Below are 16,624 nucleotides of genomic sequence, written 5' to 3' on the forward strand. Positions count from 1 at the left end.
AATTGCATCCTTCAAGTGGTGGCATGCATCAGTGTTGTGTCCTGTGGACTTGTGAAACTCACAGTACTTGCCACTGTTTGATGGTCCCTGGCGGTGTAGTGGCTTGGGGCTTTTGAACTGGACATTCTCAGTGCTTAACACTTGTGAAGGCGTTTTAGTGAGGGGAGTCCATATTCTTGGCAGAGGTCTGCTAGGATCTCTGCCACCTTCCCTCTTATCACCTTCCCCGCTATTACGAATGTCTTTTTGGGGCTGAGGTAAGCTTGGTTGCGCCTGTTTTTCTGCGGGAGAAAAACTGGTTGGTTGCAACCTGGACCATACAATGTTCTGTTTGCCCCTTCTTTCGTTGCTGCGCGGTGCCTCTGCTTGATGCCCTCTTTCTCTCGCTCTATCTTGGGCAATTTGTTTTTCATTTCTCGCGAAGACTCGCGATGCTTCCATTAGCTTTGCCCAAGTGGTGGGCATGCCATCTCTGCTCACGAGAGCTCGGCGGAGTTGATCACTGCGCGCGCCCTGTATAAAGGCCACGCGCAATAGTTGCTCAGTGATACCTCCGATTGCCAGAGACTCCTGATTGAAACGAGTTATGTAGTCTTCAATCGTTTCATCATTCCTGCGCACGCAGTGCATGATGTCATCAGGGTCGCGCGTGTGTCTGCGCTGCTGTACGAAGTGAGCTTGGAACTTTTCCAAAAGTTCCTCGAACCCATCGATTTGCCTAGTCGGCAAGCTTTCGAACCAGACACGCGCCGCGCCCGTGAGGCAGCGAGCAAACATGTGACACCATGTTGGCATCGTCCAGCTTTCTAGGTTTCCCGTGTTGTAAAAACCTTGCAAGAAATCGTCTGGATCTGTTGTGCCGCCAAATTTGCCCAAACCACTTGGCATCTTGGTTTTGTGCTGAATGGGGGCCTTCACGATGCGCTCAGTGAATTTTGAATGTTTCACTAAGATGGCTGGCCTGTACGGTGTGGTTACGTCCACTTGCCCTCTCACTGGTGGGCTGTACGGTGCGTGCAGATCCAGATCGGCTCTGGCTCCAGGCGCCATGTTCATTTGCGCGCGGGGCTGTGAGCCTCCTGCATGAGTATCTCGCGTCCTCCTGACTCTGTGCACTTCTTCATCACTAAACTCAGCGTGAACAGAGTGACCCTCTTCCGGCGCGCGCCCCCTTCTTGTTCCATGAACAGTTTGCTTATCAAACGCTTGCCTTTGTGTTTTGTGTTTGACCAGCTCATTGTACTTGTCCATTAGACGCCGTTGCTCATTTATGAGCCATTCTTTAGGGTCATTTGTTTCATCTTCTGGACCCATTGGTCCTTTTTGTTTCGCGCCGGCAAGATTTTGTAACGTGAGATCGTCTGGAGGAGTTTCAGTCTGGCCATGAGGAGTTGTGATGAAGGGACGGTTACTGGTGGTGCGCGTAGAATCACGCGGCACTCTCAGAAACTGCTGTCCCTCATTAACATCCTCACGTTCAATATCCTCCAGAACTTGATCGACATTACGAACGCCAGAAACCATGGTGAGAATTTTTTTTTGAGATCTGATGAGATCTTGTTGCCGTTGTAACAGGTGATGGCGCCAATGAAGAAACGTGGATCGACTCACTGGTAGACGATCTACTCTCCTCGGGTGTGATTATGCTATTTCACCGATGGTTCTCTGGGATCTGGGTTCTTCCACCTACAAAATGAACAGCACCGTAAACTTATCCCTCAGAAAGGGACAGAGGGGTCCTCTTTGGGGTAACCCTCCGGTGTGAGAATAAGTGTTTGTAGAAGAAGATAATAATATGAGAGTAAGGAAATTGAAGTGTATTGCTTGATATAGCTGAATACTGTGTAATTGAGTGATTCAGTGTCTTTCCTTGTGGAGTTGATGTGGTATTTATAGTGCTAGGGTTTCCAATGATTGGGCTCAGACCCAACTAGGGCCTTGTTGGCCTCCTCCAATTGCTTTGCGCCACGTGTCCTTGGGGACACCTGGTGCTTTTTCATTGGTTATAATCACGTGGTAGCACATGGGTTACGCTGAGTTGTCCACCTTTCATTGGCAGCTGTCAACATCAGCATATTCTTATTCCTTAAAAAGATACCTTCTGGAAGGTTGTCTGACGTGCACAATCAAGGTTGCCCTAATCCTGATTTGGATAAGGACGAGGTTGATTATGTGCATGTGTGATATGCGCCTATCCTGAGGATGCGCGAGGTCTTCTCTTTATTCTCACGCGCAGATGCTTCATGCGCAGATGTGATATGCACAAGCATGTGATATGCGCCACGCGCGGATGCGCCACGCGCGGATGTGATATGCGTGAGCATGTGATACGCGTGAGCATATGTGATGCATGAGCATATGTGATGCCTGAGCATGTGATGCATGAGCATATGTGATATGCGTGAGCATATGTTATATGCGCCATGCGCATAGGTTTTGGCTTTGTGCCTTCATAATGTCTTGATTTCAAGTCTCTTGTCTGTATCTTGTGGGTTGACCCGCCTCGCTCGGTGTTGAGGCGGGTACATACCTCTTCAACGCTGACAATTTCCTCGGTACTAAATCCTTTCTTGGCGCCTGAACCTTCAATTTCGTCATTCTTCTCCGGGGACCATAATATTGCTTCCTCCGCCATATGTTGACTGTAAATTTCAAACAAAAAACCCTAGTTTGGAAGAAACAAACCCTCGTTAAATGTATGGACTATAAAATCAGACGATATAACTCAGATACTAACTTTTTAGAATGTCAATTTCGATTAGAACATTGAGCAGCAATAGTGGGGGAACGATTTGCAAGAAACGATTATGGATCCAATATATCTTCTGGCCCGATTGCTTTTGGATTATTGTTGAAAATGAGGTTTTGGAATTTACAGGATATGGAATGGGATTGTAAGGTTGAGAAATGGGTTATTAAGCATGTGTGAGATCCGAATATAGCCAAAACGGGTCAGAAGATCCGCGTGAACTTTTATTCTGGGTTTTAGAAATTAAGTAAGGTTGTGAAGCCACGTGGACAAAAGGTTGGATTTGAATGACATGTGACAAAAAGAATGAATAGATAGGCTCTTGAAATCCACCTATTTATTAGATAGGTAGATATATATGGGAGATTTGAGTCTAGTTAAATATATATTTTTATGGAGAAAGGTTGTGAATGCGGTTCACGAGACACCAAGAACATGACCGATCATCCCTCAAAACAAAAAAACTTAATGGGACTTGGGTAAAACAGCAAACATTGAGAAGACTCTTGCTACATATAATGTCTCATTGGCAAGGTTAATTAAAGGAAAGGTCGGCAACGGGCTGAAATTAAAATTTTGGCTTGACAATTGGACGGAAGAAGGTACGTTTAAAGACCGATTTCCTAATCTTTTTTCCTTAGAAAAGGTTAAGTCTTGTCTGGTCGCGGGTGGATGTGTCGAGTTGAATGGGACGATCACTCTGAAATGGAATTGGAGAACCCAACCAATTTACGGTGAGGTGGTTTACGAGTTGATGGAGTTATTAGAAAAATTGTATTACTTTAAATTTGTTGGAGGGGAAGATAGATGGGTGTGGGGAGGTGACGTTTCTTGTTGTTTTTTGGTTGGTTCAATGAAAAAGTAACTATACAAGATTGTTATGATCCCTCGACGGTGTATGGAATAGTTGGGTCCCCATGAAGGTTAATGTTGTTGCTTGGCGGGCCTTACTCAAGCAGCTTCCAACATGTGATAATTTGATAAAGAGAAAGGTTATGTCTGGGCAAAGCATATGTAGCTGTTGTATGGCTTCGGCTGATTCGGTTGAACATTTATTGTCTGGATGTTATGTGGCATCGGTAATATGGAATAAAATTAGCAGGTTGTGCAGCATTCCTATTAACTTTGCTTCTTCGATTCAGGCTATATTTGAGATCCATAATCAGGTCCCGGAATTCGAACATAAGAGAAAAATGGTCCAGTCAATCATCATGGTGGCTATTTGGTGCATTTGGAGAGCTAGGAACAAGCGAATTTTCGTGAACAAACCCATCAAAATCGACAACATACTTGGAGATATAAAGGTGTTAAGTTTTTTGTGGATTAAACATAGATCTAAATGTTTAGATATAGATTGGAATAGATGGAAAGGGTTGTTTTTGTAACTTGTTTTGTTCGTTGTTTGCGAGGCCTCTGCTAGCTTCTCGTTAGGAGAGGTTTTGTGCTGTTCTTTTAATAAAATTTGCATATATATATATATATATATATATATATATTTTTCTTTTTTATATTTAAAATGAGTGTAGTTATAATAAGTATAATTTGTATAAATATTTCATAAATCAATTTCATCCAAACTCAAGTATACGTCATAAGAAATATGTTGGAGCTTTTGAGTCTAGTTCAATAATAACCTACTTATAGGTGGTCCGTTATGGTGCCTTCCAAAAAGAATACTTATTGAGCCATCTATACGGAGGAAAAGTAAACGGACTACATTATTTGGTTTTAGGGTGTGTTTGGGATTGCTTATTTAGTTCAAAAGGACTTTTGGTTAAAAGGACTTTTATAACTTATGACTTTTGAAAAAAAGTTTTTAAAAAAAGTGTTTGGATTAACTTATGTGGGTATATATGCATTTTTAACCCAAAAGTCATAAATTCCTGACTTCTCAAAATCAGTTTTTTACACTAAATGAAAAGTTAAAAGATAAAGTCATTTTCACTTATTCAAACACCTTTTTCTATTTTCTTCTTTTTACAAAAGTTAAAAAGTTAAAAGGAGGGGAAAATAAGCAATCCCAAACACCCCCTTAATGTTTATAGGCCGTTAGTAATACCACCTTACCAACTAATTGAAAATTGAGCCTCCTATTGACATATGTAAACTTTATTATTGTTTCATTAAGGTTCAAACAAAAATCAACGAGTAATCATCAATTCATACATCCGTATACACACATGCATGTATAGTATTAGGGTGCGTTTGGCTGAGTTTTTCAAATTTGTTTATTTGCTTATTTGTTTTTTATAAAGCAAATAATTATGTTTGGGTATCACAAAAACACATCTAGGTTTTGCATTTTGTTGTTTGTTAAAAAGATGTTTCTAAAAGCAAAAAATCCAAGTTTTTTTTTAATTCCAAATTACAAATATACTCACCATTCTATTATCTGTAAAACTAGTAAATATATAAGAATGCTTTTTTTGGTCATTTTACTTACTTTTTGTTTTTTCCAACCATAAAAGCTAATTTAAACGCAGTTTTCTTAAATATTACTTTTGGCAAAGCCATAAGTAAATATTCACTTTTGCCAAAAGTACTTTTAAAGTTAAATAAGCTTAACCAAATACTCTTAGTATAGAACTGTATCCCATTTATTCGGTACTTGACTAGTATATCAATATATATAACATATAAGTTATTTTCTTAATCAAGCTTTTCCTGCCATTATTGTAGGTGAAAATTAGTTATTTTAATAAAGCAAGACTTGATTAATCACATCTTTTGATAAAAACTATTTGAGTATCTTTTATTTAAAGAGATTGCATAACATAATCAAAACCCTTAAAAAGCAACGTTGGTGTCACACAATGATTCTTTCAGCGATTTGTACATCCTGCACCATCGTGAATACTGTCACACCCATCCCGAGAGGAGGTAGGGCCCTGGAATACCAACATGATTTATATAATCAAACACTTGAACACCAAAGGTTTCCATTCACTTAATTAACCAATCAACAAGTTTTATAATGAATCATAAACAAAAGAAACACGACTAGATTCGAGTTTTAAACACATCCTCAAAATTAAACACGATAAGATTTGGTAATAACGGTTCCCACTGCAATTTGTCATTTCCTTCACATCTCTAGGCTTTGGGTCCATCGCAATCTATCGGACACCTGAGAGAGACGCTTATGTCATATGGTCATGTGAAGCAATCCCACATGCCAAAGCCTGTCCCCAAAAGATAAATCAAGCTTCAAGTTGGTCAAGTAAATCATATTTTGTGATAACTTTAACTTATATGTGCATTTAGAATGGGTCATGAGTCCTATGGGCACCTTGGTATACACTAGTAAGGTCTTTTGGAGTATAATATTACAACAATGTTGTACTAGGAGAGCTTGTTGGTTTGCACATGCTTGTGATACTTATTAGTTAAATAGCATAGATTGACAACTCTTATCATGAGTCAATATTATTGTTAAAAACTTAAATTACATATTTTATGATAAAAAAATATAAGCATCAGACGGTCGCTTAGAATTAAGTCATGCGTTGCCACTACATTAGACTATTACACGGCCTTGTCTCATTTAATGTATTTAATACCCATTAAAACAAACGGCTTATATGATAAAGAAAAAAAAAGACATTGACTAAATAAGAATTATCTTTTACATTATTTTTTTCCTCTTTATTTTCTCTTGAAACTACTATTAACTTTCTTTAGTTATGTGGCCATAAAGTCTTTACTATTGGGTGTGTTAGGGGGTGTTTGGGATTCCTTATTTGCACCTCCTTATATCTTAAACAAGGAGTTCTTCATAAGTTACTTAATGCTAACTTATGAAAAACTTCTTTTTCTTCTTTAAAAGGTTTAATAAGTTATATTATCCAAACATTATTTTAACTTATAAAAGTTAATAAGTTATAAGAAGGTGAAAATAAGAAAACCCAAACAGCCCCTAACTCAGATTTATCAAGTTGGGCTCATGGAATGTAGGTTGGCTAATAAGACTTGGTGTTCAATTGCAGACATCTTTATTAATTGAAGATTGTAGTTATTAGATGAGATATCTACTTTAATTGATATGTTAATCAATATAGTAAAAATGACTTTCTGGCAAAATGATGTAAAATATGAACCATAATGGGTATTTCATAGCTATTACAACCTAAAATGACCATAAATACACATTTGATAAGAATTAACACCAAAATACATTTAAGATTAACAAATCAAACGAATAACTCGTACTATTATCGAATTGAAAGAGTGAAGCGATTATAATGCGATTTGAGAAAGAGTTTATCAGGATCGAAAATGAGCCCTAAAACCGTGTTATTCCCCCTTTTACAAGCTCAAACGTCTACTAACAAACTGACTTTCATGGTTGACAAGATTAGCCCTCCAACTTTACCCACCTAATCATATCTCACTTAAAAGGTTTTAACTACGAGAATAGTTCCATCCGATCCCTAAATTATTCCTAAGTTGACAACAAAGTGATTACGATGAGAATTCTAAATAATTAACGAAATCGAAAGTGAGCCCTAAAACCGTGTGTTTCCCCTTTTACAAGCTCTAACGTCTAATAACAAACTAACTTTCAAAGTTGATAAGATTATCCCTCCAACTTTACCCGACTAATCATATCTTCCCTAAAAGGTTTTAACTATGAGAATAGTTCCATCAAGTCCTTGAAGTAATCCTATGTTGGCATTATACAACCAAACTATAACACATATTACTTTTAAAGTAAAATTTTGACTCTTCACTTCATTCTTGCTAATTCTAATAGATGAAAGACTCATGCCTATATTATGTTCCTTTCCTATACAAATCCAACAAGTTGTTGGACCAGGCCAAAAAATAGGCAATTTGCTATTAATATGGTTTATAAAACTTCAACTTAAAAATTAGACACTTTAAAAAACTTTCTCCTTTTTATTAATCTTTCTAGGTTACTATTCTAAAATAAATTTTAATCTCCTACATGCAAACAACTCTTGTATTCTCACAGGAGTTTATTTATAAAAGAACAAAAACATTAACCTCACAAAAGTTTCAAAAAGGTAGAATTTTTCAAGCAGAATTGAAGCTACCATCATGCACATAATAATAAACATATCACCATGGTATTTTCTTTCATTTAAAGATGCAGCAGTATGCCATTTTTTTATTACTATTATTATTTTTCCACATATTATATATGTTTCAAACAGACCACGAGGTCCATGATGCAGTAGTAAACCATTATTGTTATATATATATAAACTAACCTGCATAAGATTAATAGATAACAGCAGTCAAACTAATTTGTATATACTTGTTTTTAAAATTTCAGAAAAAACTAATTAAGTATAATCACTTTTTTTGGGTCATAAATGAACCTACCAGTTTTAAATAATAAACTAGATAAAACAGTAAAAGCCAAAGCAAAACTGATAGAAAACTATTAGGGGGTGTTTGGTAGAGGGATTTGATTGGGGAGAAATGAAATTAGAAATATTTCTTTTGTTTGTTTTCCACTTTTCATTTCTATTTCTCTTTCTATTTCTCTAAAACTAGAGAATTCCATTTCTCTTTAAAACAAAGAGAAATCCATTTCTCAGCAGCCTCCTCATAGCATGTCACCACCTCGTCTCCGGCCACCACCTCGTCTCCGGTCGCCACCTCGTCTCCAAGTCTGCAACCGCCACCTCGTCTCCAAGTCTGCAACCACCACCCCGTCTCCGCTGTTCGCAGTGGTGAACACAGAGATGGTAACCGGTTGATTGTGGTCGCAGGTGGGTGACAGTGGTGGTGGAAATCGGCGGTGGTTGCAGGTGGCTTCTGATTATCATCATCATCGCCACCACAACCACCACCACAAAATCTCCAAAGAGGCAGTGATGACAGATCTGAGCCTCCTTTTTCTATATCTTATGTTCCAAAAATTTGAATCTTTTTAATTTCTTGTGTACTGTGGTTGAAGAAGGGGGTTTGGTGGCGGCAGCCGGTGGTGGTGGGCTGTGGTTGAAGAAAGGGCTGTGGTGGTGGTGCTGGTGGTGTGGGGCTGTGGTGGTGGGGCTGTGGTGGTGGTGGTGGGGCTGTGGTGGTGGGGCTGCGGTGGTGAGTGGTGTCAGGTTGGGTGGAGGTGGGGTTGGGTATGGTAGAGTTCTCTGTTTATTTTCTCGTGTACCAAACAAGAGAAATGATTCCCATTCTCCATACCAATTCTCTTTCTCTACAATTCCATTTCCATTTCTATTTTCTCTCCATTTCCATTCTCTGTACCAAACACCCCCTTAATACCTTCTTTATTTGAGTCATATATTAATATTAAAATAAATATTGATTATAGCATTGCATATGAATTTAGGGGTGTAAATAAGTCAAAGCTTATCTAGCCCGAGTCGAGTCTATGCCTCAAACAAAGCCCGTGTAGTTAACAAGTCTGAGCTCGAGCCTCGTATGAGAAGATCATTTAGGCTCGTCAAGCCTTAACGAACCTTGTGTATTGATTTCATACTGCATTATCGAGCTCAAGCCGAGTTTTGGCTCGCTTAAGATACTACACACGGGCTCTAGTCGAGTTTAGGCTCGTTTAAGGTTTTCTCAAAATCTTTAAAAACATTTAAAAATGTATGTAAAACGAGCCCGAGCTTGAAAAATATTTAAATATAACTGAGCCGAGCCCAAGCTTGAATAACGACTCACGAGCCAAGCTCGAGCTCTCGTAAGTCAAAGCAAGTTGAGCTTTGGATCGTCTAAGATACTACACACGAGCTTGAGCTAAAGTTAGGCTCGTTTAAGGTTTTCTCAAAATCTTTAAAAACATTTAGCAATTGATATAAGCTCAATGGTTTCTCAAGGGAACGCCCAGGCCAAATTCTGAAGCCAGCGTGAGTTTAGTTAAGACAACAAAGCCTGACCCGGGGGGCAACGGGGTTCTCTAAGTTGGAGAGTGCGGTGGCCTAACGCATAAAAAAATTCGATGTTCTAAAAAATAGTTAATAAATAACAAACTAGCCGAGCCCGAACATAACTCAAGCTTGAGAAAACAACTCACAAACCAATCTTAGACTTTTGTAAGTCAAAACGATCCGAGCTCGAAAACAATGAATATTAAACTATAAAAATTGTTAAAACAGCATCTTGCTGGTAAAGACTGTTTTCATACCCTTTTGCTTTTAAGTAAATTAAAGATTTTAGAATCATAACTTAAAAATTGATTATTTCAGAGTGACATCCATCCATCCATCCATCCACCCACCAGAGACAAAGAATTTACAAATTCCCAAATGTTTCTTTCTTCTTTCTCTCACTAAAACCCCCAATTCCTTCTCTCTCTAAACTCACCACCCACCAAATGTATATGCACTGAAATCCAACATCCCCTGTTTCTTGATCCCATTTTCAGGTACCAATTTCATCAATTTCACCTGTTTTATTCCAATTTTGATATAAAGTTTCAATCTTTATGGTCTATTAGTGCATTGTGATGTGGGTTGTTTACTAACCCACCCTAGGGTTTGATCTTTCTTGAATTTGTTATTATTTGTCTTTAGATTAACATGAATTGCTTCCAATTTTGCTATAAAGTTTCAATCTTTATGGCTTGTAAGTGCATTTGTGATGTGGGTTATTTACCAACCCACCGTAGGGTATGATCTTTCTTGAATTTGTTATTATTTGTCTTTGGATAATCATGAATTGTTTCCAATTTTGCTATAAAGTTTCAATTTTTATGGTTTGAAATTGCAGTTGTGAAGTAACCCTAGGGTTTGATCTTTCTTGAATATGTTATTATTTGTTTTTAGATGATCATGATTTGTTTACAATTTTGCTATAAAGTTTTAATTTTTATGGTGTGATAGTGCATTTATGATGAAGGGTTGTTAGGTAACCCCGGGGTTTGATCTCTCTTGAATTTGTTATTATTTGTTTTTGATAATCTTGAATTGTTTTCAGTTTTTCCATAAAGTTTTAATTTTTATGGTGTGATAGTGCATTTGGGAAGTAACCATAGGTTTTAATCTTTCTTGAATTTGTTATTATTTGTTTTTAAATATTCAAGAATTGTTTCCAATTTTGCCATAAATTTCAATTTTTATGGTTTGTAAGTGCATTTGTGAAGTAACCATAGGGTTTGATCTTTCTTGAATTGTTATTATTTGTCTTTAGATAATCTTGAATTGTTTCCAACTTTGCCATAAAGTTTCAATTTCTATGGATTGAAAGTGCATTGGTGATGTATGGTTATAAAGTAATCCTAGGGTTTGATATTTCTTGAAATTTTTACTACTTTTCTTGAAATATTCATGAATTGTAACAATTGAGATATGTTTTTGATGTTAATTGATGTAGTGTTAGGTTGTCAGGATGAAACTGAGATCAAATAGGGTTTTCAAAAGGGAAAAACCCAAAATCAAGAAAAGTTTCAAGAATAAAGGTTATTTATTGCGGTCTAATAAATCAAAAAATGGTAAAAAGGTTGATACTTGTTATGAAAATCTTGAAATGGGTATGAAAGAAGCCATACATAGTGATGATAAAGGGTTGTTTTTGGGGTCAGAGGTTTTGGATCCGATGGAAGATTTGGATGTTTCTTGTCCCAAAGAGGAAACCGAGGAGGAAGAGCTAAACGAGTCAATGTCTGTGAATTTGAGTGAAACGGGCGTTGGTGTCAAGGAAGAAGACGAAAGTTTGGAACTTGAAACGTTGGATGAATGTAAAGAAACGGAAGAAAAAGGTATGTGTGGGAAGAAAAAGAAAAATGTTGGGAGTTTAAAGGAAGTTGAAAGTAACCAAGAAAAAATTGATGTTGTTGTTGATGTAAACGGTGATGACGATGCCGATGATGACGACGACGATGATGAAATTACGGTTATGGCCTTGAAACATAAGAAAGGGAGGAAAAGGATAAAGGTGGAGGCTTTGAGTTCGGAACGTAACGTAGGAGATAAAACCAAGAAAGTTGTGAAAGAGGATGTTCGGGTCAGTGGTGGTGATGTGGCTGTTGATGGTTTCAGTTCAGTGATTCTTGGATTAAAACAATCAGATGATATACCAAAGAATATGCTAAAACATGAGACCAAAAAAGAAAAAAAGAGACCAAAAAAGAAATTAAAGAAGCAAGAAAAGCCTTGTAAGCTTCAGGCTACCACTAGTGGTGATGATGTAGCAGCGGTTCATGGTGGTTCCAGGACGGTGGTTCTTGGTTTAATATCAGGTGATATACCAAAAAAGATGCTTAAACGTCGCGGAAGGCCTCCAAAGGTGCTTACAGAAGGCGAAAACACGAAACCGAAAAAGAAATTAAAGAAACGAGAAAGACCTTGTAAACTTCAGGGTGAAATTACAACATTACCCTTGAGTGAAATACCAAGAAAGAAACTAGAACGCCATGGAAGACCGCGTAAAGGTGTTATTGTCAAGAAAATAGAACGTCGTGGAAGACCCGAGAAAATGGAAGCAAGAACTTTAGCAGCAAGTATGGTTAAAATAAGAAAAGTGAAACTCATGTCGGTTAAAAAAAGTCTAAAGATTGGTAAAAATGAGAACTTTGAAGAAAGTAGTGACAAAATTGTTGGGAATTTGGCTGGTAAGAAGCAGCTGCAACAGTTAATAAGAGAGAAAATATCAAGTTTACTTTCAAAATGCGGGTGGACAGTTGATTTAAGACGAAGGCAAGAAAAAACATACTTAGATGCAGTGTATATTGAACCTAATGGTAAGAGGTCACACTGGTCAATAACAGGTGCGTATGCTAAATTAAAACAGAAAATTGAAAATGGTGATGCTGATAATAATGAAACGTCTGCGTTTACACCGATACCAGAAGAGGAAATCAGTATACTTTTTAGACATCCTCGTAAAGTACGCAAGAAGCACGAAAGGAGGAAACTATTGAATAATGTAAAGAAGGGTAAAATCGTCACCGGAAAAAAGAAGAAACATGGTCAGAATAAGAAGTCAAAAGGCGGGTCAAAGAGGAAAATGTTATTCAAGCCACGGGAGAGCGGGGCGAAACAAGACAACAAGGGTGTTGCGGTAATTAAGAAGCGGAATCTTTTATCATGGATGATTGATTCGGGTGTTATTTTGGCGGGAACGAAGGTTGAGTATGGGAAGACTAGAAGACAAAAAAGGTCTTCTGAGGGTGTTATTACTAATGATGGGATTCGTTGCGGTTGTTGTAATGAAATTATGGGAATAACTAAATTTGTTGGTCATTGTGGAGGGAATTTGAAGTTTGGTCGGGTTTTTGATGATTTGTATTTGGAATCGGGAATGTGTGTTAGAAAATGTTTGGTGGATTCATGGAGGAAAGAAGAGGAATCAAATATTATTAAATTTAATGTTCATATTCTAGAAGATGACCCGAATGATGATACGTGTAATATTTGTGGAGACGGTGGGGACTTAATTTGTTGTGACGGATGCCCTTCGACTTTTCATCAAAGTTGCCTTGATGTCCAAGTAATTACTATCTCCTTCATTTGATTATAAAGTTTCTTGCTTTTTTAAGTTTTTGTTTTTTATAACCAGTTAATGTAATAATCAGGATCATTTCAGAACTTCCAAATAATTTAAGAACTTTAGTATTATTTAAGGGTAATTTGTCATTTATTATATGTAATTTTATGCTTACATATATGTAATTTGGTTATTATGTATACGTAAACTTGTGATTACGTATATATAATCACAAAATTACATATAATAAGTGACAAAACTACCCTCAAATAACATAAAATATATTAAATAAATAAATAAATAAAATGAGACTGTTGGAGTTTTTGAAGTTCTTAAATTTTTTGGAGTTTCAAAGAGATCCAAAACCCTACAAAAATATATTATTAAACTAGGTAATTCTTTTTTAAGAAGTATTAAATGATTTTAAACGAAGTGAGAATTTTCGCTTGTTGTAGAATTTTCCTTCTGGAGATTGGAACTGCATATACTGCTCATGCAAATTCTGTGGAGTTGTTTCCGATTCTACCCCTCATGTTGAAGACTTACATGAGGGAATCACCTCACAAATGCTCTCGTGCTGTTTATGCGAGGAAAAATGTATGTGATCGTATATAATAATTAAGAAAAAACGTTTCTTTATATATCTTTCTTGATTAACTTTATAATTCTTTATTTCTTGCTAACAAAGCTGCAAGCTTTTGAATGTAACAGTCCACCAATTGTGTGTTCAAGAAACCGAAGATGTAAATCGAGATTCAAAAGGACTACCTTTTTGTGGAAGGAAATGCCAGGAGGTGTAACTTATAAAATTAGTAAAATAATAAATGATGTTGCATGATATAAAAATCTGATTTTTGTTTTAATTTATTAGCTCTTTGAGCGACTTCAGGCGAATCTTGGGGTGAAACATGAACTTGAAGACGGGTTTTCGTGGACTCTACTTAAACGTTCTGAAATTGACCAAGATTTTAGTGTTCCTGAAAGTCAGCTAAAAATTGAACATAATTCCAAATTGGCCATTGCATTCTCTGTAATGGATGAATGTTTTGTTCCAATTGTTGATGAAAGAAGTGGGACGAATATCATCCGTAACGTTGTGTATAATTGTGGGTAAGCGTCAAAATAACTATATTTGTTTTAATGTTTGATGTGAAGCAGTTCACTTTATTTTAGTTGCCACTAAAAGAGTTAAGTAATTTTGGACAATTAATCAAGTGTGTTGGTAAATTTTTATTACTATTAATTGTTATTTATTGTAATGATTACTCACACTTGTTCTGTACTCATCTATTGGAACCTATTTATCAGGTCAAACTTCAAGCGGTTGAATTATGCGAGCTTCTTAACAGCGGTTTTGGAGAAAGATGATGAATTTATCACAGCAGCTTCCATACGGTTACAATCTTTAATTTCCAGTTAAACTATGTTAAAACTAAAGAGTTTATATAGTAAGCATTTATCATATTAGTTATTATTTGTGACAGGATACACGGTTATCGGTTAGCAGAAATGCCTTTTATTGGTACGCGCCACATTTATAGACGTCAAGGAATGTGTCGCCGCCTTTTGGATGTGATCGAATCTGTATGTCGGTTATAATAAAACACAATCATAATTGTTTTATTATTTCAATAATAATCAACCAGCAGTTATTTATATTTTAATAATATTCTCAGACTCTTTCTTCTTTTGGCGTGGAAGAGCTAATAATACCTGCAATACCTGCGCTTCTGCAAACATGGACCGATGTGTTCGGTTTCATGCCACTTGAGGAATCACAAAAGCATGCAATGAAATGCATGAGCATGATCGTGTTTCCGGGAATAGCTATGCTTAAAAAGCCGCTTGTTCATAATCAGTCTGCTGACGTGGCAGCAGGTCATACTTCATCTGCAGGTAATCATGAATATTTGTTTTTCCATTCTTTTTTTGAACAAGAAGCTTTTGACTCTGAAAGCGTTAATTGAATGTGATAGGGGTTGGTGAAGATATTATTGATCATGAACGGATAGAAGAAACGGTTTCTTTAATGGATGGTTGCAGCAGTCCCGACCGGAATGACGAAAATACCCCTCAAGTCGAAACCACATCATCAAACGCGACAGATTATAAACAAACAGAAAAAGAAACCGTTTTAACCGATTGTTGCAGCTGCCCGGGTGTTGAAAATGTAAATGGTGTAAACAACCTATGTGACTTAAATCTTCCAGATGGTGTAACTTCTGTTGACTCTGAGTCGTTTCTGGATTGTACTATCGGACCGAGTTCTTTGGAGTCCGGGGTTTGCGGGCACCCTGAATTGTCAGAATTGAAGTTAGATGCTGAAGACGACGGTGTTCCTGTGGTCAAAGTCAATCCGTCTCCGTTGACTTCTAACTCCGTTCTGAAAAACACGTTTGACCTGAATCTACACCCTACTGCAGTTGAGCCCGATGTGCATATTATTAGTGATGATTCTGTTCAGTGTGAACCTCAAGCGTGTGTTAAGTCACTCGAGTTATCTGACTCGAGGTCTCAGGTTGACCAGAGTGCTGGAGGTCAAACTGCTTCCAAAATATGCGAAAGTCAACCCCTTGTCATACGTTGACTACTTGAATCCCTTCCGTGAACGAATGGTAATATCTATTATTATAATTATGATTACAAGAGTTGTGCATGGGTTGGTTTGGGTCATTTTGGGCTTAAACCGAACCAAAAACCGAAAGCTCGGCGTTTCGATCTTTGAAAGCCGCTCGGTTTCGGTTTTGCTAACTGGGCTTGAAATTTTTGGGCCAAAAAAATGGCCCAAAGTAATGATGGTCCTGAAACTTTGTGCCTATTTCTTTTTCTTTTTGTTAATTAATGATTAATTTATTATTAGACATTTGAGTCTAAAATTTTTGGGCTACAGAATCTACTAAAAGTTTTCATGTAATTTATCATTTAAATAATGCTTGCATTAAAAGGGTATTGCATATTTGCATGCACTATTAAGTTTACAGTTCCATTTCTTATTCGACCCGTTAACTTGCAGGTAGGTTTATGACAGTTAAATAGACTTCAGTAGCAGATGAATAAGATATTAATGGTTGCATGTTAACAATAATAATAATGATAATAACAATAATAATCAACCACTGCCTTTCATGTGCTTTAGACTGGCAGCTTTTTGTAGATTTTGCTTTTGTAAATTATAGGATTTTTTTTAGTTAAGTTATCGTATGACTGGCAAAAAATGGTTTCCAGAATCCGACGTTTTGGAATCCGTATGATTATGCATATGAAAATATAGAGGCTGGCAATAAGGATCTTTATCTTAAGGTAAACCGAGCGTTTTCTTGTAGTTTTTATGCTTTTGTTTTTACATATTTTAGAGTGTGTATTAATTGGTGGTGGTTTATTCGGTTAATATGCAGTATGGTTTAGGAGATTTTAGCCGGGAGCAACTCGTGGGATCGCGCTTGATGCTGACGATTGTGT

General features: G+C 36.9%; 1 protein-coding gene across 1 annotated transcript; it reads left to right on the top strand.

Annotated features, from left to right (window-relative positions):
* The first annotated feature begins 10,015 nt into the window (after positions 1–10,015).
* LOC143593573 (uncharacterized) lies at positions 10,016–15,752 on the top strand. Its single transcript, XM_077073166.1, has 9 exons — positions 10,016–10,106; positions 11,060–13,168; positions 13,621–13,762; positions 13,877–13,959; positions 14,037–14,275; positions 14,474–14,560; positions 14,650–14,749; positions 14,842–15,061; positions 15,142–15,752. Exons 2-9 carry the CDS (start codon positions 11,069–11,071, stop codon positions 15,750–15,752), a joined length of 3,582 nt encoding a protein of 1,193 aa, XP_076929281.1. The 5' UTR covers positions 10,016–10,106; positions 11,060–11,068.
* Positions 15,753–16,624: the final 872 nt, after the last annotated feature.

Source organism: Bidens hawaiensis, unplaced genomic scaffold, assembly GCF_021521415.1.
Source record: "Bidens hawaiensis isolate Kalapana, Puna unplaced genomic scaffold, B.hawaiensis_p1.1 tig00042383_1, whole genome shotgun sequence".
Lineage (NCBI taxonomy): Eukaryota > Viridiplantae > Streptophyta > Magnoliopsida > Asterales > Asteraceae > Bidens > Bidens hawaiensis.

Excerpts from the sequence above, each read along its gene's own strand:
- LOC143593573 (XM_077073166.1), top strand. The coding sequence starts at position 11,069 with ATGAAACTGAGATCAAATAGGGTTTTCAAAAGGGAAAAACCCAAAATC. Across the intron at positions 14,276-14,473 it reads AACGTTGTGTATAATTGTGG|GTCAAACTTCAAGCGGTTGA; the intron begins GTAAGCGTCAAA and ends CCTATTTATCAG. Across the intron at positions 15,062-15,141 it reads AGGTCATACTTCATCTGCAG|GGGTTGGTGAAGATATTATT; the intron begins GTAATCATGAAT and ends TGAATGTGATAG.